The sequence below is a fragment of the Aquarana catesbeiana genome, linkage group LG01 (genome assembly GCF_042186555.1).
Source record: "Aquarana catesbeiana isolate 2022-GZ linkage group LG01, ASM4218655v1, whole genome shotgun sequence".
Taxonomy (NCBI): Eukaryota; Metazoa; Chordata; class Amphibia; order Anura; family Ranidae; genus Aquarana; species Aquarana catesbeiana.
The window spans coordinates 399,149,565-399,176,719 of NC_133324.1; the positions used below are offsets into that span (position 1 = coordinate 399,149,565).

At 40.7% G+C, this 27,155-nt stretch overlaps 1 protein-coding gene across 3 annotated transcripts in view; it reads left to right on the forward strand.

Annotated features, from left to right (window-relative positions):
* The window catches only part of KANK1 (KN motif and ankyrin repeat domains 1), a 256,209-nt gene extending 229,268 nt beyond the window's left edge, over nt 1-26,941 (forward strand). For 2 of the 3 annotated variants that reach the window (XM_073634863.1, XM_073634856.1), the window contains exons 4-12: nt 9,065-9,280; nt 9,412-9,520; nt 11,739-11,936; nt 13,613-13,700; nt 15,405-15,624; nt 17,976-18,118; nt 19,160-19,360; nt 21,556-21,654; nt 25,996-26,941. In XM_073634863.1, coding sequence (XP_073490964.1) covers nt 9,065-9,280; nt 9,412-9,520; nt 11,739-11,936; nt 13,613-13,700; nt 15,405-15,624; nt 17,976-18,118; nt 19,160-19,360; nt 21,556-21,654; nt 25,996-26,061 — 1,340 coding nt within the window. In that variant the 3' untranslated portion in view covers nt 26,062-26,941. The remainder of the gene's footprint in view (nt 1-9,064; nt 9,281-9,411; nt 9,521-11,738; nt 11,937-13,612; nt 13,701-15,404; nt 15,625-17,975; nt 18,119-19,159; nt 19,361-21,555; nt 21,655-25,995) is intronic. The other variant, XM_073634870.1, reaches the window with a different exon arrangement.
* The last annotated feature ends 214 nt before the right edge of the window (nt 26,942-27,155 follow it).

Sequence of the window (27,155 nt, forward strand, 5' to 3'; positions counted from 1 at the left end):
TTCCGATTTATGTCCTCTGATTTATTTTTGGTGGTGGGGGGCAATTATATCCAGTGAAATATTTTTATGTTTGCGTTTTGAACCGTTGATGAGCTGTGACAGGCATGGAGGTTTTTCCTATGACCCTGAAAATATGCATCAGTTGTTTGGAATATTACCAGTCATTACCTCATCCTGTTTCTATCAGGGGATAAGTACTGAACTACATTAATGTACCAAACAAGGCTCCAAATTAAGCCCGTAACCAGAGGGGATGGAAAACTAAAATGAAAACAAAAGCTTTCCATCACCTTTGAAAACGCATAGATGCATGGATCCATTGTGTTTATACAAGGACTAATTATTTCGTAATTTCTCATCGTGGTCTATGTAATGAGATGACATCCCCAAGCACACAGCTGTGGAGAACTGGACAATGATGTCCTTTACTTTGCCATTGGTAGCGATGGGCTCTCCTAGCTGATGTCATTGATAGGTTACTTCATAACTTAACAGATATGTCTCTTTGTTGTCATGTACCAGGCCCCGTTGGCTTTCTATGCTGGATGTAGCTTTTACTGTCACTTGGAGAATGAAGAAGAAACATTTTTCCAAGCACTTACTCCATTTATATTGACTTCATAACCAAAATCCAGTGTAATGCTGAAATCCAAAAACCTGTTCTATGAAAAAAACATGGGTTTGTTCAGGAAAACCGTAGAAGACGATGGGCTTGGTGAACATATACGGGCATACAGTTACTGAATGGCAGGAAGAATCAATGGACTATGAGAGCGCGCACCAGCACCCTCACATTTCATTGAGAACTACAAGCCATCGGCCACAGAGGTTTGATGGTTTACTTGTAGTTTATTCATTCACAGCACTCTGCGAATGAACTACACAGCTGTGTAGGATATGAACTTTTTTTAAAATGCTGACAGAGGTTGCTGGGAGAGGATCCCCCATGCACTGTCACAGGTAAGGGGGGGGGGCGCAGGAGGAGAGGAGGCAGGAGCTGGAAAAGGTGACATGTTCCACCCTAAATACGGGTGGAACATGTAACCTGTTCCAAAGGTGAACGTATCCTTTAAAGAGGAAGTAAAGTCTTCCTCTTTAATTGTACCTACAGGTAGTAAGGCTTGCCTGTAGGTAATGTAAATATCTCCTAAACTTGCACCGTTTAGGAGATATTTACTATATACGCTGCTGCTGAACTTGCACCGTTTAGGAGATATTTACTATATACGCTGCTGCTGACGTCATCAGTGAATGCGCACTGAAGGAATGGCCTGCTTGTGCCGTTTCTTTAGGCCCCATTCCATGACTGGCAGCACCCACGTGCATGCGCGGTAGTGACGTAATTGCGGTTCCGGCCAATCACAGCGCCGGAGCCCGCAAACCTGGAAGTAACTCCAGGAAATATGTCGGCCATGTCAGCGGTGTGCCGCTGCAGGGCATCATTCTAAGGTAAATTTTTTATAATGAGCTAGTATGCCTTTGTCCTGCAGGGTTTTTTGTTTTTTTTTGAGGGGGGGGAGAACCTCTTTAACTGTTGATCGAAAACAACTTCCCTGGGTGTGTGATCAGTCAAATGTCTTGTACAATGTACACTATAGATCAATTGTATCTACCAGAAGAGATCAGTTGGAGAATAAATTGATGATTTATTAAAGCATGTATGGCCACCGCTAGGGACCTCCTGTGGGATCCTCTCTCCAGACTGACCTTGGATGCAGCATCAGTTTTCGGAAATCTATATTCCTGTCAACTGAGGAAGGCCTGTGTGAGAAATAATACTTGCATATACATAAGCAGGATTTAAAGAACATTTATTTTGGGTACTGGTGGTGTTGGGAGCTTTCTGATTACACCTCTTTAAACACACGGTTTAAAATGTAATAGTCCTTAAAACCCAGTTAGTCACTGATTGACGCTTGTCCCCGTATCTCCGACGGGTATTTAAAAGAGCCTGTTCTTACGATTTGGACATTGTTTTGTGTTAAAGTTCTCCCGATTGCTGTCATTGCTGTAATCCTCATTTCCATTAGTGGAATTCTTTTACATGCTGTAGCCAGTGGAATCAACACAGGATAAGGGCTGTTGAGAATAACCTAATACTTCCTCTAATGAGGGCGCAGTTCACACCCTCTCTGCCTACTCCCATAACACTTCCGCAGTGGGTTTTGACAAGAGGTGCCATACACCAGCCCAGTGTCCCTCTGTGTCTGTAAACATCCCATCTGATTTCCTGCCTTTGTAACATAATCACATGTATCGCAGAGCTGTACAGCAGCCGTAGGCAATCTCGCTTTGGCAGACTTCACTGCCCCGGGTCACTGCAGTTTAATTTCCTTTTGTGGGAAAAGGAATGCTACAGTAATGAGATGGTCATCATTTTTAATTATGTGGAATATCTGCTTGTGCAGCAGGTATCATGACATATATTAAAGGGTCAGGTCACGCAAACTGGTATTTTAGATTTAGGTAGGTGTCAGCAGGTTGAATCACCCACCTGCTGATTTTACCTTTCAGGGACTCTAGGGCTGAGATTTCCAGCAATCTGCTATACATTTGTGAAGTGATCTTACTTTCCCAGTTCATTCTCCTTTATTTTACAGAGAATATAACCAAGGATCAGGGCTGATACCGAATATCCTGCAGCATATTTAGATCAGGGGGTGGTTGACACTTTAAGTCTAATTCCTACTGTATTGAATTGTATTGTAACTGTACTGTTTGCCCTAACTTTGTAAAGTGCTGCGCAAACTGTTGGCACTATATAAATCCTGTATAATAATAATAATCTGTATCATTACAGTCTTATTTGAGACAGGCAGTTAACTTGTTACAATTTCCTTTTTGTGCTTTCTCAGGTCTGACTTATGACTTGCATTCGTTACCATTACGCAGCACTTTACTGTTCCCTTCCATAATAACACAGAAAACAGGAAATAAACTCTCACTGCAGACTGCAAGGCACCTGCCAGCCATGGGGTCTCCTGCTGATGGAATGTCCTAAGAACACCCCCCATTATTCCAACTGATAGTGAGCAGTGGAAGGACCAGTCATCGTGGGCAGTTACCTATAGCTACCAATCAGATTTGAGAATATTCCTGCTACATCTACTAATGGGTATCTACCAGTGTTGCCAACCTACCAGAATGAAATTTACTGACACAACACCGAAAATTTACTGACACAGCCACGTTTTTTGCTGACATTTCCAAAAGTTGCAAAATTAGTTTTAAGTGCAAATTTGAGTACATTATGCAATTAGCAATATGATTTAAGGTGGATAATAAGGCAAAAAATATATTTATTTTATTATCGATATAGTAAGTACCGTGTATACTCGAGTATAAGCTGAGTTTTTCAGCACATTTTTTTTTGTGCTGAAAAAGCCCCCTTGGCTTATACTCTAATCACTGTGCCCAGCTGCAGCCTCATGCACCTGATCTCTCGCCGCTGTGACATGCAGTCTAGTTGGCGACAGTGCAGTGTAACAAAGCCCCTCCTTCTCGTCCGTGATAGGCGGAACACTGACTCACTGCTGGGGAACTGAATCAGTGTTCCATCACGGACGAGGAGGAGGTGGGGCTTTGTTACACTGGACGGCCACCGACTAGACTGCATGTCACAGCGCCTGGAGATCAGGTACATGTGGCTGCAGATGGACATGGGGCATGCAGATGGCACAGTGAGGCTGCAGATGGGCATTGTTGAACCTCTTTTCCACTTGCAGTAGCTGCTGCTTTTCCCACCCTAGGCTTATACGCGAGTCAATAAGTTTTCCCAGTTTTTTGTGGTAAAAATACTGACGTTGGCAACACTGGTATCTACTGCATCTTTGGTTAAATTTTACTTTCCAATATTAATCCTAATATTTCCCTCCCAAGGCTTTCAGGCAGTGCCACCTTATTCCGTAGCTTGAAGCTCGACTCCCAACACAAGAACCTTTTAACTATGTTCCTCAATCATGACAAAGGATAAAAAAAAATCCACACCAGATTGCCTTAAAAAAAAGTAGCAGTGATATCATTACAGTGCTGCGCATAACTTATGCAGAGAACAGAGCTGTGGGAGGGACCCAGCAGGCTCCGCCCACTAAAGGTTTGTAGAAAACTATAGTAGGGTTGGAGACCAGACCAACCATCCTGCATGAGGAGAGGGAGCAGCAGTGACCAGTCTTTATTACAGGAAGCTCCTGTACAGAGGCAAAGATTCACACTGGATTACTGCACAGATCTGGAAGAAATTCACAAAGCACACCAAGGTCTGCTTACTTAAGGTCTCACCCTTCCCCTTCCCTAAAATGCTAGTGCAAAAAAAAAAGAGAAAAATCTGTGGTGCCTAGGCGAAGTGATGTCATCCTCATTCCATTGAGATTCTTGAGAATACTGAATAGCCCAGGTCTCATGAAAGGATGATCCTGCACCCTGCTGCAGCATCTTCTCTCCTCATTTGAGATACTCATCATTACCAGGATCCTTGTTGAAAGGAGACTGTCACCCCAGGGAAGTATGTTATGTAACCATTTTTTTTTTCACCAAATGTTTTTTTTTTTTTTTTAAAGAGAGAGGTGCCACACTGAATAACCAGAACTTGCCTGAATTGCAAGGTCTGCTTTAAAATGGAACACCAGGCAGAAATAATAAAACACCAATTAAAGTGATATTAAGCCCTTCCCACCGCCACCTCCACAAGGTTTTTCACTTTAGTGCATTCTATGCATTAAGGTGAAAAACCACCTGTCATGCAGCAGCCCCCGAGCCCCCCTTTTACTTACCAAAGCCCCGTAATTCCCGCAACAGGAACGAGCACACCAGCTCCGGCCGGTGCCTGGTGTCCTGATTGGATGGATTGATAGCAGCGCAGCCATTGGCTCCCACTGCTGTCAATCAAATCCAATGACGCGGGCCGAGTCCTGCTGCCTGTGTCAATAGACGCAGCAGCAGGACTCGGGAGCGCACCCGCATGGGTGTCCCGAAGGAGATCGCTTCTCCGACGGGACACTTAAGAAGAGGAGGAGTCACCAGCACCGATGGGGGACCCCAGAAGAGGAGGTTTGGAGCTACTCTGTGCAAAACCAACTACACAGAGGAGGTAAGTATGATATCTTATTTAAAAAACAAAAGAGGGTTTAGTAACCCTTTAAGAGCTTCTAAATGCCAGGAGGCGGAGACAGGCATTTGGGTCGTGACCGCTGTGATTGGGCTTTCACATGATCGCAAATTTACGGATAGCAAGTATGTAATGGGAGCTTTCCGGTCACCGCTGGTAACTGTGTTGGGAGTGCGCTCTCCACACAGAAAAAATGTTTTCATAGGGCTGCATATATGCGGCCTATCGGCGTTAAAGCCCAACTGCCGAGAGGCTGCATATATGTGTATGGCCAGTGGGAAGAGATGAAAGGTTCCTTTTTAATAATAAACATGTCATACTTACCTTCTCCGTGCAATGGTTTTGCAGCCCCAACCCTCTTCTCCTGGGGACCCCTGCTTGTGCTTCTGGTTCCTTCTCTTTGGTGAGTGCCCCCATAGGATGCCGCTGTGGACACTCATGTGGGCTCGCTCCTGAGCTGCCTTGTCTGCATCCATTGACACAGACCGGGCAGCTTGGACCTCATCCCCTGATTGACTGGGTATTGGCCTCCTGTATAGGAGAACTTTGAGCTAATCAGGCACTGTTCTATTTACTTATGCTTACAGTGAAGATCCTGACTGGCAAAGAGAGCAGAGTTGACCTCATTATTGTACTGCTGCTTCTTCACTGTCCAGTCACAGTCCACATGGTTTCGCTTCAGTAGAGAATAAACGGGGTCACCAGCGTGGTGGTGCTGTGTGGGAGGGTTGTGTAAATCTCTGGAATAAATGAACATAATTGCAAATCCTTGGCAGTTAAACAGCTCTCCTGTATGTGTTTCAGCAGTGTAGGTAACTGTTTGATCCTTTAAAGAGAAACTGTCAAAAAGAATCACTTTTCAGGCTGCTAACATAAATACAATGGTTTTCAATCTGCACTTACTGATGCTGCCTTTGTGTAAATGAATGATTTATCAGTAACGGGGTTATAGTTTCCTTTCCCCTCTGACACATTGAGGACAGCCCTGACTGGTCCCTCCTTCCCCCTCCTGGTCTTCCAGGGTGTCCAGCTGCTGCCTATGAAGCCTCCAGTGTTCTGTGAGTGACAGCAGGGAATAGGTTCCAGTTTTGTCTCTCTGTACATGGCAACGGAACTCCCTGCTGTCACTGATATTGTGCAGGCAGTCTCCCCCACACAGCTTCAGGTGTTGGAAGCTTCTCAGGCAGCAGCCAGACACCTTTGTGACATCAGGGACAGTACAATCAAAGACCATTTCATGTGCAAGGAGCTATTATATCTATCTATTTTTTTGCCGCTGCCTGAATACTTTGGTATTGAGTGAGAAAACTACACATTTATGTATCAGGAGGCTGTGGCTACATGTCTCAGGTGCATGTCCCCCTTTCTCAAGTCTTTGCTGGCCTGCTTGTCTGAAAATGCTGATCGACTAGCTGTTATACTGATTGAGCGGCTTCTGTATTTCCTGGGTTTCAAAGTATACAAATTATGTGTTTTGATTTAACTCTGACTTTTCTTGCTCTGTAGAAAACAAATACTCTTGAGCACAAGTATGTTGACCAGGCGATCTATAGCTCGAGATGCATAATAACTCAGGCCTTGCTGCCCTCCAGGATGGGGTTATCCGAACAGTCAAAAAAGGAAGAAGGAGGAGAGGGTGCACCAGCATTGTGCATTATCCTTAGATTTAGGTTTATTAAAAAACACATTAAAATTACCCACAAGCATGTGAAAAAAAACCGCAGTATAGAAGCCTTTAAAGGATGGCACTTGGTCTAATAGCCAGTCTCCAGATGACGAAATAGAGGACGTAAAGACCACCGCAGGCTGAGGCGTTTTGAAGGATAACCTTCTTCCTCAGAGCCTCTATATTGCGGTTTTCTTTCACATGCTTGTGAGTAGTTTTTTTAGTTTTTTAATAAACCTGTCTGAGGATAATGCACAAGGCTCGTGCGCCCTCTCCTTTTTATTCCTTTTTTATTCATTTTCTTGCTCTGTGCTTGTTCCAGATAAGTCACCCTGAAAATAATGAAGCCAGTGACTGTCAGACAAGCTTGCGCTTTCAGAAGGAGGTCAGCAGTGGCAGGATAGGCATTTCTTTTGGTACAGACTTTCTTTAACAAAATTGGCCATCTGTCCCAAAACTTGCATTATGCTGGACAGACTGAACAAGATTTTAATAATCGCCCACTTGAGTTTAGGGTGAAAACCTAAATAAATAGCCATTGTGGTGGTATGATTTGATTGTTGAATCTTTGTTTTTGCAAATGTGCATTGCTTAAGCGTGTATACTTTTATATAACCTGAGAATGTCTGTTTCTGCAATGGTGGAGACTTTTCATGAAGCTCAGGCACTTATGTCAGGGAAGACACCAATGATTCCCCTAAATGTTTCTTCCCAGCTTACAATTTGTTCCCCTACAAATGATAGACAGTCTTATCATGACTGTTAAAGTATATCTAGATCATAGATTTTTTTTTTTTTAGTCCTGAATAGAGTAGGTATTGGTTAACACCATGTTCTTCACTTTCTGTGCTGGAGAAATAAATTAATGGAAATCTCTCCAAATGAGGAGAAAATCCACATAAATCCTTTTTTTTGGTGACAATCCTTTTTCAGATTTCCAATGTGCTATTACTTTTAATGCCAGTAACTATGATCACTAGGGCAAAAAGGAGCTGACAGTGGCTAAACTTCCCCAGTCACCCATTTCCATCCAAAAATTATTAAAATGTTCCTTTTGGTTTTAGATGCACGCTATATTACCAAAAGTATTGGGATGTCTGCCTTTACACCCACATGAACTTTAATGGCATCCTTGTCATAGTCCGTAGGGTTCATTATTGAGTTGGCCCACCTTTTTGCAGCTATAACAGCTTCAACTGTTCTGGGAAGGCTGTCCACAAGGTTTAGGAGTGTGTCTATGGGAATGTTTGACCATTCTTCCAGAAGCGCATTTGTGAGGTCAGGCACTCGTGTGGATGAGTCTGTGCTCTAATTCATCCCAAAGGTGTTCTATCAGGTTGAGGTCAGGACTTTATGCAGGCCAGTCAGGTTCCTCCACCCCAAACTCGCTCATCCATGCCTTTATGGACCTTGCTTTGTGCACTGGGCCAAATCATTTGGTGGAGGGGGATTATGGTGTGGGTTTTTTTTTTTTTTAGGGGCTGGGCTTGGCCTCTTAGTTTCAGTGAAGGGAACTCTTAAGGCATCAGCATACCAATACATTTTGGACAATTTCATGCTCCCAACTTTGTGTGAACAGTTTGGGGATGGCCCCTTCCTGTTCCAACATGACTGTGCAACAGTGCACAAAGCAAGGTTCATAAAGACATGGATGAGCGAGTTTGGGGTGGAGGAACTTGACTGGCCTGCAACGAGTCCTGACCTCAACCTGATAGAACACCTTTGGGATGAATTAGGGCAGGGGCTGCGAGCCAGGCCTTCTTGTCCACATCAGTGCCTGACCTCACAAATGCGCTTCTGGAAGAATGGTCAAACATTCCCATAGACACACTCCTAAACCTTGTGGACAGCCTTCCCAGAAGAGCTGAAGCTGTTATAGCTGCAAAAGGTGGACCAACTCAATAATGTACCCTATGCTTTAAGACTGGGATGCCATTAAAGTTCATGTGCGTGTAAAAGAAGGTGTCCCAATACTTTTGATAATTTAGTGTACTTTGGGAGAAAACATAGACAACTAATCGCAATGATATGTGCTTGTAAAACATTTTCTTTTGTGTGCTTGTGTGCGTGTTTGTGTGTAGATGTATTTAGGTATTTTTATATGTTTAAACGAGAACCTAAAATGACCAGACTGTTGCATGTAAAAATGTCAGTCAGCATGATCACTGTACCAGTTTTGGGGTACTTGGGCAGGATATGCAATATGCTGTAAACAGGTTTGGTCACTTGATAAATTGTGATTTTACGTGTAATAATGTGACTGTGACTGTAATTTATTGTATTGTTTATTTCAGCAGGGACAAATGTGGACGTCATAACCCAGACCCAGGTAACCACCAAGTATGCTGCTTCCAGTGCTCGGACTGTTGGCCTTAAAAACCGAGCAGGCGTTTCAAAACTGGAAAGGCTGAATATTCAAACAACTGAGTGCAGTACCGAGTCAGCCCTTACAGCCAGCTCTGTGACTACGACAGAACTATCCAGCGAAATCTCTGCTTCTTCTGCTTATGGTAAATCGGTTTTATAATCTTTTTAAACATTTCCTTGTTCAAGCCAAAAAAAGTATATTATTAGCAGCTCAGTCAGCACTGCATAGCTGTGAATGATGTATATTATAACTTGAATTACATTTTTTAAACAGAGAGTGCCAGCAGTCAGAATACTCTTAAGTCTATCATGAAAAGAAAGGATGAGAAGAGCAAGTCTTCAAATACCAAGAAAAATCTTCAGTTTGTTGGCATTAATGGCGGGTAAGCCTCCTATATAATAAAAACAAAAAAAATAACACCTACAACCGGTCTCTGCTTGTCACTTGCTTGGCCAGTTTAGAGGATGTTGTGTAGAGCCAAGGGATATGCAAAGCTGTTCAAAAATAGGCTTTGCTCTCATGTTTATTGGAAAACCATACCTTTTAAGCTTGTGTTCAGCTCGTAAGATCACATAACTTAGACACCTGTCCCTACAGGGTCTCTTAATCTCCAGGAAAATTCATTAGTTACTGCAGCAAGTACAGGATATAAATAAATACTTCATGATGTGATTCGTGTGCTTCTTCCTGGAATATGTGCTGACCAGCAATGCAGGAGTTATAGCTGCATGAAATAATTTTATTACCATACCAAGTGTGTAATACTTTAAATGAAAGAAAGTGTGTAATACTTTAAATGAAAGAACACTGCTGGCATATTTATAATCCTAGCAATTTATTATGAAAGTTTTAATGGAGAAATTTATCAATTCTGCTGCACTAGATATTGCAAAACAGGAGCACTGAGACAGACTGAAATAATCTTTTTAAATAATTCTAACCCTCCTCTACTGCTTAAAAGTAGTACTGCAGCAGTAAAAATCATATGCCTGACCTCTTCCTAATTGTGTGCGGTGTGTTAAATGAAAACATGTCCATGTCTGTTTCAGATCTTTTCACAGCAATTACATTTTTTTCCCCCAGATTACAGTAATTGTGGTCACAAACATACAAAAACTGTTGCTGATCTTTTACTAGTAAAGAGGCAGTATGATCTGTATTAGTAATTCGATGTGGGTAACACAGTGGCTAAGTGGTTAGCGCTTCTGCCTAGCAGCACTAGAGTCATTGGTACGAATCCCAACCCGGCACTACCTGCATGGCATTTGCATGTTCTCCCTGTGCCTGCTTGGGTTACCTCAGAGTACTCCAGTTTCCTCCCACACTCCAAAGACATGCTGGTAGGTTAATTGGCTCCTGTCTAAATTGGCCCTGGTATGTGTACATATGAATGTGAGTTAGGGACCTTAGATTGTAAGCTCCTTGAGGGCAGGGACCGATGTGAATACATATTAAAATATGTAAAGTGCTGCATAGATTGACAGTGCTATATCAGTACCTGTAGTAATAATAATAGCAAGAAGATTTCATACAAAGCGATTCACAAAAAACAGATGGCTATACAAAAGAAGTTGAACTCCCAGATAAGAAAATATTGTCCATATAGGCGTATGTATTCTTAACTAGAATTGTGGTGTGCTTTGTGTAGTTCTTCCAGATCTGTGCAGTAATCCCATGTGATCGGTAGTGGAAAATTTCTCCCCTGCATTGCTGGTCAGTGTAGGTGGAGGATCAATTCACCACTGCTTTCTTTCCAAGAAACCCCTAGCACCCTTAAGGAAAAAACTTAGATGTCCACAAAACCCTTCTTGAGAGAAGCTGATTTAGATAGTAATCATTCTTATGATAAACCATTCCATCTCACGGTACTGGTGAGCTAGAGCAGGGGTCTCCAAACTTTCTAAACAAAGGGTTAGTTTATTGTCCTTCAGACTTTTGAGGGGCCGTATTGTGGCCAGTGTGAGTAGGAAATGCCCTGACATCAAGGGGCGTAAACAATGCCTCATCGTTGGTATTAGTGGAAAGAATAGTGCCCCATCATTGGTATTGGTTGAGCAATAAAGCCCTACTGTTGGTATTGATGGGCGAAATAGTGACCCATTATTGGTGTCAGTGGGAGAAATAGAGCCCTGTCTATGTTGGTGAAAGAAATGGTGTCCCATTGTTGGTGTCAGTGGAAGGACTACTGCCCTGTCATTGGTATCAGTGGAAGAAATGGTAGCCTGGGATTGGTGTCAGTGGGAGAAATAGTGCCCAATTGTTGGTTTCATTTGTAGGAATTATGCCCCACTGTTGGTGTCAGTGAAAGGAATTGTGGCTTGCATCTGTGGGAGAAATGGTGCCCCAAGGGCCCGATTAAAGGCAAGCAAAGGGACGCAGTTTGGAGACCACTGAGCTAGAGTACTGGACCACTAGATTGAATATGCTGTTCCATAGGCACCCCCCATTGTGCATCCTCAAACATTGCAGGACCATGATCCCCAGTAGTGCAGGGACAGTGCTCTTTTTCTTCATGTGATTATCATTTTAGAGTTAATGTACACTTTTAAGGTAGTCAAATGTGTGATGTGAACCTAAACTGTCAGTTTGTCGTATTTCAGGTATGAAACTACATCCAGCGATGAATCGAGTTCAGATGAAAGTTCCTCTACAGAATCAGACGACGAATGTGAAGGGGAGGAAAGCTTTAATGAGGAGTCTGAAGTAATACATAAAGAAGTGGGAAGTGGGGATGTAGGCGTCTCTGAACCACTGAGTAATGTTGAGAAAGAAACTGAGAAAGTGGAAATTAGAGAAAGGTGTGTTGCTTTCCTGAATTACTGCCAAGTAGAGATGCCTGTAACAACTTATCTTTATTTTAGACTTGCAGAGCACCAGCACAATAAAGCTTGGTGCACTGGCAATAGATAAACATACCTGCTACCTAACTTTCTCTGCAGTAAGGTCACCAGAACTCAGGCTGACTAGATGCAGGTCAAACCAGGGGCGTTGCTAGGATTTCAAAAGACGAGAGGCACCCTTGGGCACTTCAAGAAGAGTAATACTGCACAATGTGGGTGTGGCCAATTGGGTTAATGGTGGGGGGGAAGGGCCTAAGGGGGCACAGTCTAAAGTATAACTAAAGGCAAAACTTTTTTTTTTTTTAGTTTTGGGTAGATTGAAGATAGATTAGAACACCTGTCCATTTTTATTGCTGTGTTCCCGCTAAGGAGATTCACCTTCTTTGTTTGTCATTGAAAGAAAAAAAAAATCCTACATTTTGGGTTGTCCCCAGAAAAGGAATAGTGGGAAAATCTTCCAATGGGAATACTAGTTCTGTTGAACTGGGTGTCCAAAAGGAATTCCCTTAATTTTGCAGGGATTTCCTCACTGTTTGGTCATGGGACAGGAAGTGAAGGGAAATCTCAACAATTGGACACAGATGGTGAAAAAAAGTCTGACCGTGGGTTATAACCCCTCCCTTGCTCTATCTAAATGAAAAAAAAAAAGTTTGGCCTATAGTTCTACTTTAAAGGAGTTGTAAAGTCAGAAGGTTTTTATCTTAATGCATTCTGTGCATTAAGATGAAAAGCCTTCTGTGTGTGGCAGCCCCCCTAATACTTACCTGAGCCCATCTCAAACCAGCGATATCCATGAGTGCCTCAGCCGTCCGGGACTCTCCCTCCTGATTGGCACTCAACAGAAGGTAGGGACCAGGAGCACCTAAGTGGGACCTGAGAAGAGGAGGATCTGGGATGCTCTGTCCAAAACCACTGCACAGAGCAGGTAAGTATAACATGTTTGTTATTTTTATAGAAAAAAAAAAAGACTTTAAAGTCACTTTAAGTAAAACTTGAGCTTCCTTGTACCTATCAAATATGCTTTAATGCAATCATTTCAAATAAGTGAAAGTACATATACTTTTGTGCTCACTAAAATACTCAGAGTGCTAAAACTTTGTCGGAGCCATTAAAATAGTCTGTAATTGCAGCGCCGGAACAAAAAAAAAATGTAGTTGTGGGTGCCCAGCAGTGGTGACACCCATGATGTCAAATATGACCATCTGGTACTCACTCCCTGTTGGGGGCAGTAAAAGTGGTTAGATATCAATGGTGTATTTATGGTGTATTTAAACAGCAAATATAGGCAGCCTTATATTAGGATAAAGTTCTACAAAATGGATGTTTAAGAATTCTTCACTCTTGAACTTTGTGCCATGATGGGCAAAAAAAAAAATCCCAATTGCGATAGCACCCCAGGTGATACTTTAAAAAAAAATGGATGTTAGTATCTGGTTTGTATTGTTAACACGTTCTGTTGGTATTCTCAATTAGCTTTGTGTGTGGATTACTTAATGTTCTTATTATATCTACATTTTTGTTTGTAGCAAACATCATCATACTATTGTACCTTATTTAAAACCATTCCTTTTCCTTGCACAGTATGTAGAAAGTGGTGAAATATTGGCTTATACCAACTTTTTATGTATTTACAGGTATGAGTTAAGTGAAAAGATGTTATCTGCTTGCAATGTGCTGAAAGAGGCAGTTGATGACCCGCGTGCTTTAGCTAATAAGGATGTGGTAAGTACATAATCTCTAGAAGCACTTCTGCTTCAGTGGACTGGCCCATTTTAGTTCATAAGACCAATGTTCATTCTTTTCAACATTTCAGTGCATTGAATACAATTATTAAACTGGGTTTTAGAAACTTCTTTTAAAAAAATTTATTTTTTTACTTTAATTATTTTAAAGCTGGATATCTGACTGCAGCTACCTCGCATATCGACTACCTATCCCAAAATGTGTACTTGATAACTAGCCTGATAATCCAGTTAAATGAGAACTTTAGCCAAGGGTTTTAGAGTGCACCGTGCTTAACTTAGAACATCTGTCTAAACATTATCCTGCTTTTGATGAGCACTTCTCTATTCTTTCAATCCAAGATGTTCAAGTGGTGTTCTCTATTAGTACTTAGTATATCACATAGACAAGTGTGCAGCTCAATGAAGACTGGATACACATTGTTCTAATTTATAGGAGTTTCACACTGCGGGTTGTTCCATAAACACCAAAAATATTGTAATACAGGATTATTATATTATTATACAGGATTTATATAGTGCCAACAGTTTGGGTAGTGCTTTACAATACAAAGGGAGACCATACAGCAACAGTACAATTCAATACAAGAGGATTAGGAGGGCCCTGCTCCTGGGAGTTTACAATCTAATAGGGAGGGGCTGGTGGAACAAAAAGTAATAACTTTAGATTGTAAGCTCTTCGAGGGCAGGAACTTGTGTGAATGTAAAATATATATTTTTAAAGCGCTGCGTGAATTGATGGAGCTATATAGTACCTGAAATAAATAAATAACTGTGAGGGATGAGCTGATGGAGGAAAAAAAAGATTTGGTTATTAGCCGACGGCAGGGTAGGCTTCCTTGGAGAGATGAATTTTAGGGATTGCCTAAAAGTGAACAGAGTAGGGGATAGCCAGATAGATTGGAGTAGGGAGTGCCAGAGGATAGGAGAGGCTATGGAAAAGTCCCAGAGGCGTGTTTGGGAGGAGGAAACCAGGGAGCTAGAGAGAAGGAGGCCTTATGAGGAGTGGAGAGGACAGTTTGGGTGATATTTGGAGACAAGATTGGTGATGTAGCTCGGGGCAATGTTTTAAATGGATTTGTATGTTAGTGTTTTTAATTTTATTTTTTTGGGCAATGGGAAGGTAGTGGAGGGATTAGCAGAGAGGGATGGTGGACACTGAATGGTTAGTAAGGTAGATGAATCTGACAGCAGCATTCATGATAGATGAAGAGTGGATAGTTTGCAGAGAGGTGGGCCAATGAGGAGGGACTTACAATAGTCAAGGAGAGAGATAACGAAGGAGTGAATAAGTTGCTTAGTGGTTGCAACGGTTAAAAATGGGCATATTTTGAGGTGTTATGGAGGTGAAGTCTGCAATCGTTGTCCAGTGATTGGATTTGGCGTTGAAAGGACAGGTCAGAGTCCAGGATTACACCTTAGCACCCTGGCATGAGGGGAGGGACTGATGGCTGTATTATTGATCTTGATGGAGAAATCAGGAGAGAGGGCATGAGGCAGGAGAGAATATTATGAGATCAATACTTTCTATGTTTAACCTAGCACAGCAATCTCATGGACCATAATTTTATAGTAATGACCACTCGTTCAAAATTTGATCATTACTTTCCTAATAGAAACTACTAGTTTATTTGAAACAATATTACTTTTAACAACTGTATTAACTAATGCTTTATTTTGACAGAGGCTGTGTTTGAACACTATACAAAATGAATGGTTCAGGGTATCAAGTCAGAAATCTGCCATTCCTGCCATGGTGGAGGATTACATTGCTGCATTTACTGTGCTTTCATCTTCTGCCCTGCGCTATATTATCAACATGGCTGATGGCAATGGAAACACAGCACTTCACTACAGCGTCTCCCATTCCAACTTTGAGATTGTCAAGCTGCTGCTGGATGCTGGTTAGTGCTTGAAGATCAAATGGTCATGTGAGAAACTTTGTAATTGAAATTCATCGTTTAACAGTGAACACTCTGAATGCTTCTTATTGCTGCATGGAGGGGCACTCCGTAGAATTCATTTATGCTTTTATATCACTTGGCTATATACTTCAAACTAAAGAAGTTCTATATTGTATAATGCAGATATAGAATGCTGGTCCACTGCCTACATATAATAAGGCTCACTTAGGGCACCGCTCTATTAGCACAGTTGGCATGCTAAATTGGACTTTTGGACCCATGGGCATAATGTAGTGTTTGATTTGTGACACAAATCAGAAAACTTCCCTGAATGCTTTTCAGTTCAGTGGCTCATTCAATAAGGAAAGCCCTAGTATAATTTCATAGTTTCATAGTAGGTAAGGTTGAATAAGGCTAATAGTCCATCCAGTTCAACCTGTGTAGGTGTACGTATGTCAGTGTCTATAATTATTTCCCATATCCCTGTATGTTGTGTTCTTTAAGATGCACATCCAAGAGTCTCTTAAAAATATCCATACTCCTTGCAGCCACCACCATTTGTGGAAGGGTTCCACATCCTTATTGCCCTGATAGTGAAAACACCCCTGTGCAGTTTTACGGTTAAACCGCTTCTCCTCTTGTCTCATTGTGTGGCCCTGTGTCCTCTTGCATTCCTTGAGACTGAATAGTTTTTTTTTCCTATGCTGTGATCGCTATTGAGGTATTTGTAAATCGCTATCATATCTCCTCTCTAGCATTGTTTCTCCAGCGAGAATAAATTTAGTGTTTGCAGTCGTTCCTCGTAATTGAGGTCCTCCAATCCCCTTATTTGTTTTGTTGCTCTTCTTTGGACTCTCTCCAGTTCCAGCACATCTCTTCTGAGGACAGGTGACCAGAACTGGACAGAATACTCCAGATGTGGCCTAACCAGAGTTTTATAAAGTGAAAGGATTATAGTTTTAGCCCTGGAGTATATCTCTCATGCTAATATTTTGCCAGCTTTGGTAGCTACAGCTTGACATTGCATGCTATTGCTCAATCTGTCATCTAATAGGACCCCCAAATCTTTCTCCATCCTTGATACCTCATTTGCCATGTATTTGCCCACTCCATTATTTTGTCCAGGTCTTTCTATAAAATGTCTATATCCTGATGTGAAGTTATTGCCCTGCTTAATTTTGTGTCATTCGCAAAAACTGAGATTGAGCTATTTATCCTATCCCCTATATCATTTATGAAAAAATTGAATAGAATTGGTCCCAAGACAGAACCTTTGGGTTCTCCACTCACCACTTCAGACCAGTCTGAGTACATGTTATTTATCATTATTTATCACTACCCTTTGGACATGCCCCTGTAACCAGTTTTTTAACCAAGCACAAACCTTAAGGTCCATGCCTGTAGACTTCAGCTTGTAAAATCCAGGTACACTAAATCCACAGGCCTTCCGCTGTCTAGATGGCAGCTCACTTCCTCATAGAATGTTAACAGATTGATCTGGCAAGAACGACCTTTCGTAAACCCATGCTGATAACTACTTATGATCCTTTTTTTTCTTCAGTACATTTTTGGATATAGTCCCTTATCATCCCCTCCAATAATTTACCAACACTTGATGTTAGGCTGACCAGCCTGTAGTTTCCAGGGATTTGTCTCTGTCCTTTTTTGAATATTGGTACCACATTGGCTTTTCTCCAATGAGCTGGTACAAATAATGACTGATGTTTAACCAAATAATAAACCAAGCCTCTCCACTGCAAGACTTTTTCAGTTTGTTGGGACCTATACTTGGTAGAATTTAGGCCATGGAACTCTTGTGCAGGTAAAACCTAATAACCTCACAAAGGGGCCATTAAATGGGACACGCTGTAAGATTTTAACTTTTAATAGTTGGATATATCCTTTTAATCAAAATTTGCAAGTTGTAGGGATCTTCAAGTGTTTGGTCATTTACAGACACTCCATTCATGATCTAAAATAGAAGACTGATTAGCAGAAACTAAATCTCCATACATGGCTTTCCCCATGGTCATTACTGGCAAGGAATGTTTGCAGTCTCTAAGGCTTTGTTCTGTGTAGATAAAACCACTAAGGTTGCCAAAGGAAACAACATGCCCAGTTACAGTGAATTAATAGGATTCTTAATAAAGCAATGAACACAGTGAAAACCAGAATTGTTTTTTTTTTGTAAGCTGTTTAAATTCTAAAAATGTGATTGCAAAAGTGAATTGAACTTAAGAATAGCAAGTCCGTACATATAATGGGCCAACTGTCCTGATGTTTTTATATTCCTGTTCTACTTCTATTTCTAATGGTCTAATGCCATAACTGAATAGTCTCTTTCTTTGCAGATGTTTGTAATGTAGATCACCAGAACAAGGCTGGCTACACTCCCATCATGCTCGCAGCTTTGGCAGCTGTAGAAGCAGCCAAGGATATGCGCGTGGTAGAGGAACTGTTCAGCTGTGGAGATGTTAATGCCAAAGCCAGCCAGGTAGGATCTCTTTTTTTCAATTCTTATGACAGCCTAAAACTCCAGTGTCTGCCTGAAAAAGAGGTAAATTCATGAAAAGAATATTGTTAGACCATTGATTTTTTTTTTTTACGTTATGGATCTATGATGATAAATGTTTTATAGCGTTATTTAACATAATAAAGTGGAAGTGTTTATATTGGCAACTGTATTTTGTTTTACATTCCACAATCCTCAGAAAACATGTCACTTATTGATTGTAAGCACCCCTTGCCCTACAGGGAGGAATTACAGGCCATGTATGTTTATGTCAGAATAAAGTGACCTGTGATAGCAAAATGGTCTTTCCTTTTGAAAAATGCAAGTGATCCTTGTATGAATCTCAGTACAACCTATGTGTTGAGCAAGCAAATAATTCAACAGTGCGGTCTTGTGTTGGTGGGTAGCCTTAAGCCTGGTACACACGGGCTGAATATCGACTGGTTCAGCATAAACTGGCCGACATTCAGCCCGTGTGTGCCCAAGCCTGTCCGACAGAAGCCAGTTATTAGGGCATGGGCATGCTGGAAAACCGGCATCCGATCAGCGCTAGCTTTAAGACCTTATAAAAAGCAGAATTACAAGGTTTTCGCTGTACCCAAGTCTCATTTGTGCTGGTAGATCCTTTTTTTTTTTTTTTTTTTTTTTTTTTTTTGAAGAGGAAATGTGTAGCTCTTCTCTCACAGTAGCAGAGCCACTTTTTGTGATTTGGAATGTCATTAATGAGGATGCATTGTGGCCAAACAGTTCATACATTTACTCTAGCAGATGAACAGATTAGGCTAATGGTGTTTTTTTTGTCCAGCTCTTACATGTTGCCTTGGGCAAATTGTTTTTATTGCTGTTTTCTACATTCTATTGAATGGCTACTTCAGTTTTGTTCACCTACAAGAAATTTGTTACCTCACATATTAATCCTATTTTGTACATTGCCCTGCAAGTAAACCATTCGCATCTGTTGCTTTGTTGTTTAATACAGTACATTCTTGCTGACATAGATGCTCTTTTTTTTTCTATTTCCAGGCAGGCCAGACAGCTTTGATGCTTGCAGTGAGTCATGGCAGGATAGACATGGTCAAAGCTCTCCTAGTCTGTGGAGCAGATGTAAACATTCAGGATGACGAAGGCTCCACTGCACTGATGTGTGCAAGTGAACATGGACACGTAGAAATAGTGAAACTGCTGCTTGGCCAGCCTGGCTGCAATGCTGCCTTAGAAGACAATGTAAGTTAATTATTTCCCCACAAAACAAGCTAACATTTATTGCTCTTAATTGAGGATCACGAGCTATACAACCCAGTTCCAGAAGTCTCCACAGCAGAGGAGCATCTTTTTAAGTAACTTAAAGTGGAGCTACACTGCATCTGAGCACCAAGATCGAAAAATGCTATTCAATTCATTTTTAATATTCAAAAGCAAACTCTCCCATCTGTCCATGTCTCCATGCCTTATCTGAGAAATCACTTGCAAAAACTTGCCCGGGTTAACTATACTGTCATAATAGGTTAGATTAGATTAAATAGATTAGCAGAAATTTGGTTCTGGAGGGTGTGGGGGATTGGGGCAGGTTGACAAAGCCTCCTACATTTGTTCTTGGGCATCATGCACTGATTGGATTGGAGGGCATTGGCAGAAACAGAGATTGCTAGATTGTTATTTCCATAGCAATCTAGTTTGATGTGAAGCCTGCCCCTTAAATTATTGAGACACTACTTGAAAATGCTAGTGGAAGGAATAAGAACCATCAGCTGAGCATTTGGATGGTGGTTCTCAAAAGGAGGGACATTTAACATATACTCAGCATAGGACATTATGCTGGGAAATGATAAAAGCTAAGGCCACCTTTTGCAAAAAATAAACAATTCATTCACATTTATAGAAAGTAAATGTGCATTTATTGTTCTTTTGCATATGATCCTACAAAAGCATTGCAACTATAATCTGTGAATCGTGGCTGGGAATGCACAGTCTCCTGCAGACTATTCCTCTGGCTTCATGTCTGTACCGAGGTGCAGACTTTCCCTTAACCACTTGGTTCCCAAGCCTATTCTGACACTTCTCTCCTACATGTAAAATTCATAATTTATTGGCTAAGAAGTTACTTAGAATCCCAAAAGTTGATATGTTTTTTTTTAAGCAGAGGCCCTAGAGACTAAAATAGTGAGTGTTGCAATTTTTTGTGTCACACGGTTTTTGCACAGCGGTGTTTTAAACACACATTGTTTTGGAGAAGTTGAATTTCAGTGCACACTGACACAAAATGATACCAATTCTTTTGGTATAATATAAAAAGTAATGTTGCACTAAAAAAACCCGGAGTTCTGGTGCTAGCATTATTGATCTTGCTCGGACGTTGGCCATGATACTTCACATGTGGCGCAATCACCGTTTACATATGCGTGTGGGACCTAGGCGTGCATTCACCTTTGTGCGCAAGCATGGGGGCACTTTAAACTTCTTCTCATTATTTTTATTTTTTTTTACACTGTTTTTATTGCTGTCACAAGTAATGTAAACATCCCTTCCCAAATGTCCCCTGTGATCTTAACAGCATCAGAGCTGACCAAGATAGGTCTGATCCAATGCTTGTACAAGCTAGCAATAGATTGCAAACAAAACACTGAAACCAGAAATGACGTATACAGGTCGCTTCCGGTTTCTAATACAATAGAGGTGATCAGAGACAATCAGGTCTCTGAACAACATTATGGTAATCCGGCGCAACCGACAGCTGAACACTCGGTCTCCCATTGGGACAGGTCGTGTAAGGCAATGAGAGGGGGTGGGGGTGACCCCTCCCGCCATCTGTCCAGCGGCTAATCAGCCAATAGGTTGGCTTTTACATTTTAGCGAATCGCCGTATGAAAAGAAAAAGAAATTGAGATGATGCCTATACCTGCAGGCATCATCCCGGTTTAACGCTTCAACCAGAGGATGTAAGGGTACATCCTTTTGGGGGAAGGGGTTAAAGACCTGAGGAAATGTCAATGAACTATAAGTGTGGTAATCATGTGTTCCGTTTTCAATAAACAAACTTGTAGTTTCTTTATTCACAGATCTCTGTGAATGAATGAGATGATTGTGCAAAATTTTAAAAGGTGACATAAGGGGGAAGGGCCCCGCAATCCTGTAAGAAGGTGGGGGTGTGGTTTAAAATGTGGGCTTAGCCTTTAGTTTACAGATTGTGGGTGGGAAGAAGTTAAATAACATTTGGCTTTCTTTTGTTGCCTAATTTGATCTCTTAGATCGGGAAAACAAATGAACAGTTCTGTATTGCAAGGGTCCAACCTAACTGGATAAATATTGAATGGATTGTTTAGTTAGGCCCTCATACTAAAATGGTTGTTTGGTCAAGCAACATGGTTGATTTCTTTTATATTATTTCTACAAATGTATCTTTAATTTCTTTTTTATGTCAGGATGGTAGCTCAGCTATGTCAATTGCCTTGGATGCCGGTCATAAGGATATAGCTGTCCTTCTTTATGCCCACGTTAATTTCTCTAAAACACCATCACCAGTAAGTACATTTTTATTTTAAATAAATAAACAGCCAGAACTTGCATGATATTCATTGTCCTTTAATTCCTCTCCACTTTATAGCATAAAGTGCCTTGGAAAAGTATCCATACCCCTTAAAAGTTTCCAAATTTTTTTCATGTTACAACCAAAAACGTAAATGTATTTTATTGGGATTTTATGTGATAGACCAACACAAAGTGGCACATAATTGTGAAGTGGAAGGAAAATGATAAACGATGTTCCAAATTTTTTACAAATATCTGAAAAGTGTGGCGTGCATTTGTATTCAGCCCTCCTGAGTCAATGCTTTATAGAACCACCTTTCCCTGCAATTACAGCTGCAAGTCTTTTTGGGGATGTCTCTACCAGCTTTGCACATCTAGAGAGTGACATTTTTGCTCATTCTTCTTTGCAAAATAGCTCAAGCTCTGTCAGATTGGATGGAGAACATCTATGAACAGCAATTTTCAAGTCTGCGCAGATTCTCAATTGGATTTATTCATTCTAACACATGAATATGCTTTGATCTAAACCATTCCATTGTAGCTCTGGCTGTATGTTTAGGGTCGTCCTGTTGGAAGGTGAACCTCCGCCCCAGTCTCAAGTCTTTTGCAGACTCTAACAGGTTTTCTTCTAAGATTGCCCTGTATTTGGCTCCATCCATCTTCTCATCAACTCTGACCAGCTTCCCTGTCCCTGCTGGAAAAATGCATCCCCACAACATGATGCTGCCATCACCATGTTTAACAATGGGGATGGTGTGTTCAGGGTGATGTGCAGTGTTAGGTTTTTGCCACACGTAGCATTTTGCTTTTAGGTCAAAAAGTTCAATTTTGGTCTAATCTAACCAGAGAACCTTCTTCCACATGTTTGCTGTGTCCCCCACATGGCTTCTCACAAACTGCAAATTTGACTTCTTATGGCTTTCTTTCAACAATGGATTTATGCTTTAAAATTCTCCACTTTATCCCTGACCTGTCTGGTGTGTTCCTTGGCCTTCATGATGCTGTTTGTTCACTAAGGTACTCTAACAAACCCCTGAGGGCTACACAGAACAGCTGTATTTATAATGAGAATAAATTACACACAGGTGGACTCTATTTACTAATTAGTTGTCTTCTGAAGGCAAATGGTTCCACTAGATTTTAGTTAGGGGTATCAGAGTAAAGGGAGCTGAATACAAATTCACACCACACGTTTTAGATATTTATATGTAAAAAATTTTGAAACCATTTATAATTTTCCTTCCACTTCACAATTGTGTGTCACTTCGTGCTGGTCTATCACATAAAATATATTTACGTTTTTGGTTGTAAGATGACAAAATGTGGAAAATTTCAAGGGCTATGAATACTTTTTCAAGGCACTGTTGTGTTTTTTTTTTTTTTTTTTTTTTTTTCTTGATTAGGGTCTACATTTTTCAATCAGTATTGTGACTTTTTATTCTTGCACTTTGTTTGTCGGGTGTTAACTGTTTTTTTTGTTTTTGTTTTGTTTTTTCATTATATTATTCATAATAAAAAAAAAAGTCAAATGGATCCATAAGTGTAACCCTTTATGGCTAAGTTAACCATTCGCTTCAAAAGCATACATTTCATGAGCATTGAAATTGTGTGCATTGCAGTGCCCATGATTGTCCATATGGTTGCATCACCTCAAAATTGACCCAATATGGGGAGGCTTTGTGTTCCCCAAATCTTTCCATTTATGTCAATATAAACATGCTGCAAATGCCCCTATGGCGTTTACATTGTGTTTGGGATGCATTAGTAGCCGAGATAGTAATGCATAAATCCATAAAATAAAAAACCAACACAGAAGGGGCTTCTGGCAAGTCTTTTTTAACATGATGCAAACACATCAAACAACATGCCGTTAATGCATCTTAACACATTAGGTGCATTGATGGGCTCTCGGATTTCTTTGCACATCTAAATGAGCCCTAATAGATGAATGTTCCCTAGTTTCCTTTACTATAGTTTTTTGTCCTCTAAATGCATCTGTACCCCAAAAACCAAAATCATATTGCTATATATTTAAGGTCATGAATGAATGTTCCCTTAACAGTTAAAGTAACAGGTTCACTTTGAAGCTCAATTCTAGTAAAAAAAATGTAAATGTATTTTCAATAGAGTGGGTAGGCGTCTGAATCCTTGTGATGTTTCTATTGCTGTTTCTGTCCTCCTAGGGAAAATTTCCCCTCATTTCCTTTTCTGGTGACACCAGGAGGTGTCACATGTGTTAAGGTGTCACCAGGACAAGAAGACAGAGTAATTGGAGCTTGACAAAGTTCTATCCCCTGTCTAGTATACAGCTGTGGCCAAAAGTCTTGAGAATGACAAAAATATTAATTTTCACAAAGTCTGCTGCTTCAGTGTTTTTAGATTTTTTTTGTCAGATGTTACTATGGTATACTGAAGTATAATTACAAGCATTTCATAAGTGTCAAAGGCTTTTATTGACAATTACATTACGTTTATGCAAAGCGTCAATATTTGCCCCTTCTTTTTCAAGACCTCTGCAACTCCCCTTGGCATGCTGTCCATCAATTTCTGGACCACATCCTGACTGATGGCAGCCCATTCTTGCATAATCAATGTTTGGAGTTTGTCAGAATTTGTGTTTTTTTTTTGTTTTTTTGTTTTTTTGTTCACCCGCCTCTTGAGGATTGAACACCGTTCTCAATGGGATTAAGGTTTTCTGGACATTGAACACAAAATTTCAATGTTTTGTTCCCCAAGCCACTTAGTTATCACTTTTGCCTTATGGCAAGGTGCTCCATCATGCTGGAAAAGGCATTATTCCTCACCAAAGTGTTCTTGGATGGCTGGGAGAAGTTGGTCTAGGACAGTGATGGCGAACCTTGGCACCCCAGATGTTTTGGAACTACATTTCCCATGATGCTCAACTACACTGCAGAGTACATGAGCATCATGGGAAATGTAGTTCCAAAACATCTGGGGTGCCAAGGTTTGCCATCACTGGTTTAGGAGGATGTTTTTGTACCATTCTTTATTCACGGCTGTGTTTTTAGGCAAAATTGTAGGTGAGCCCACTCCCTTGGCTAAGAAGCAACACCACACGTGAATGGTCTCAGGATGCTTTACTGTTGACAGGACACAGGACTTATGTTAGCGCTCACCTTTTCTTCTCCAGACAAGGTTTTTTCTGGATGCCCCAAACAAACGGAAAGGGGATTCATCAGAGAAAATGACTTTACCCCAGCCCTCAGCAGTCCAATCCCTGTACCTTTTGCAGAATATCATTCTGTCCCTGATGTTTTTCCTGAAGAGAAGGGGACTCTTTGCTGCCCTTCTTGACACCAGGCCATCCTCCAAAAGTCTTTGCGTCACTGCAGATACACTCACACCTGCCTGCTGCCATTCCTGAGCAAGCTCTGCACAGTTGATGCCGATCCCACCACTGAATCAACTGTAGGAGATGGTCCTGGCGCTTGCTGAACTTTCTTGGAGAGCCCTGAAGCCTTCTTCACAAATGCAGTGGAAAAGTTCATTTTCATGGCAAAGAGGGACTTCGCTTTTTATTGCAATTCATCTGATCACTCTTCCATAACATTCTGGAGTATATGCAAATTGTCATCATAAAAACTGAGGCAGCAGACTTTGTGAAAATATTATATTTGTGTAATTCTCAAAACTTTTGGCCACGGCTGTACTAAATAAATGTGCATTTTATTATGTCTCTTGTCCTCCATTGAGAGTAAATGAGGGTAAATCTTTCTTTAGGGGACACAAATAACAAGTAAATAATCTGACAAAGGCTCTAACTCCTCCCTGTACAAAAAAAAAGTTTGAACTAGAGTTGGAATTTAAGCCACTCCAGCAACAGTTTATACATACCTTCTTTTTCCTTGCTTATATTGGTAGGAGCAAGGAAAACCCTGTGTAAGGTCCAAGTCAGTTTGCACAGGGTTTGAGGTTCTCTGCCCACCATCATGTGATACACTGGTAGCTTTGGCAACTAACTCCCAAGTAACAACTTTTGAAGTTGTGAGTCACATGTTCCCTTTTCTCAGAAGTACTGGGTATTCTGCATCACTTCTGGTTGCTGAATGGAGTAGTGAAGCCTCCATTACAGTGAACCTGTTGCTTTGCTCTCATGAACACGGAAGCATGCAGTTGCCTGAGTCAGAAAGATAATTCATGGCGGGTCGGGTGGTAGCCCTTCTGACCATCTATGCGCATCTATAGGCTGGAAACCATATCAATGGTGGCTCCGCTACCAGAAAGATAAACCCTTGTTGAATTTTAATTGCAAGTATGTTTTAAGTGTTTTTTTTCTTTCATTTTTTTTATTATTATTATTTTTTTTTTTACAGGGCACCCCCAGACTAGGCAAGAAACTTCCACCCAGTCCAACACAAAGAGGACCATTTGACAATTAATATTTGTTTGCCATTTCTGACCTGCTGCTATCTGTGTCTAACTGACAGATGCTGAATGTACCTGTTTTTGTGCAGACTGAAGAAATATCTATGTAGATATCACGGGACGTCTGATAACTGGAACAAAGCTGTATGTTGAGAACAGGCTCTGTCCTGCCATTGGACACCCGTGAAATTATGAAACAAGGATTTTATTATAGAAAGATACTGGACTACGTACAAAATCCAAGGACTAGCACATGCTAAGTCAAGTCATAAAGATGCTATGAACTGTTCCCACTTCTTCCAGTGTTAGAAAGTGCCATAGTGCCTCTGTTATTGTTACTGGTTTAATATTTATACGTGGTGCATTATTTTGCTCCTCAGTCTTCATTCCATACTGATGAATGGTTTTAAAACAACGTATCCACTTCCAGCTGGGCTGCTGGTATCTTGGTTTTAGCTGTACTGTGTAGGAGAGCCCTCAGTAGATCTGAATGGACTAAGAAACCTTGTCCTCTGGGCTTTATGTATTATGTAACTTTTTTATTAAAGGAAAAAAATGTATCTACATATGTTGAGAAATTCAGTATTTGCTGCATATTTTTTAATCTGTAAAAAAGGAAAAATGTACATGCCTTAAGCATATTTGCTGAATATATAAATATATATTTTTAAATATGTCTAGTTCTATGTGTTAATATCTTTTGTTCATAAAAATCAAACTTTAGGTTACTTTCCATGTATGTCTCTCGATGGAAATATAAGCTGTTCACCTTTCTTATTTATATAATAATAGCTTGTCTTATTTCTTTTTGATTTCTGTGTTTAAGTGTTTGAAGTGCCTTAAACTCTTGCCATATTTTCTCAATAAACTTTCACCATGCGGTTTTTATTCATACCACATGTCTTAGTTGGTGAATGTTGAGGACTCAAGATGTAGGATTGGTATGAGTATTGTGTAGCTTTGTAAAAGATTATTCTATTAAAAGAGAAGTATGGGTATTTTTTTTATCTTTTTTAAAAAAGACGATGCTGCATCTGTCCCCCGACGCCTACGTGCGCGCAAGCATGGGGGGGGATGGGGACCTTTTAAAAAAAATCTTATTATCTTA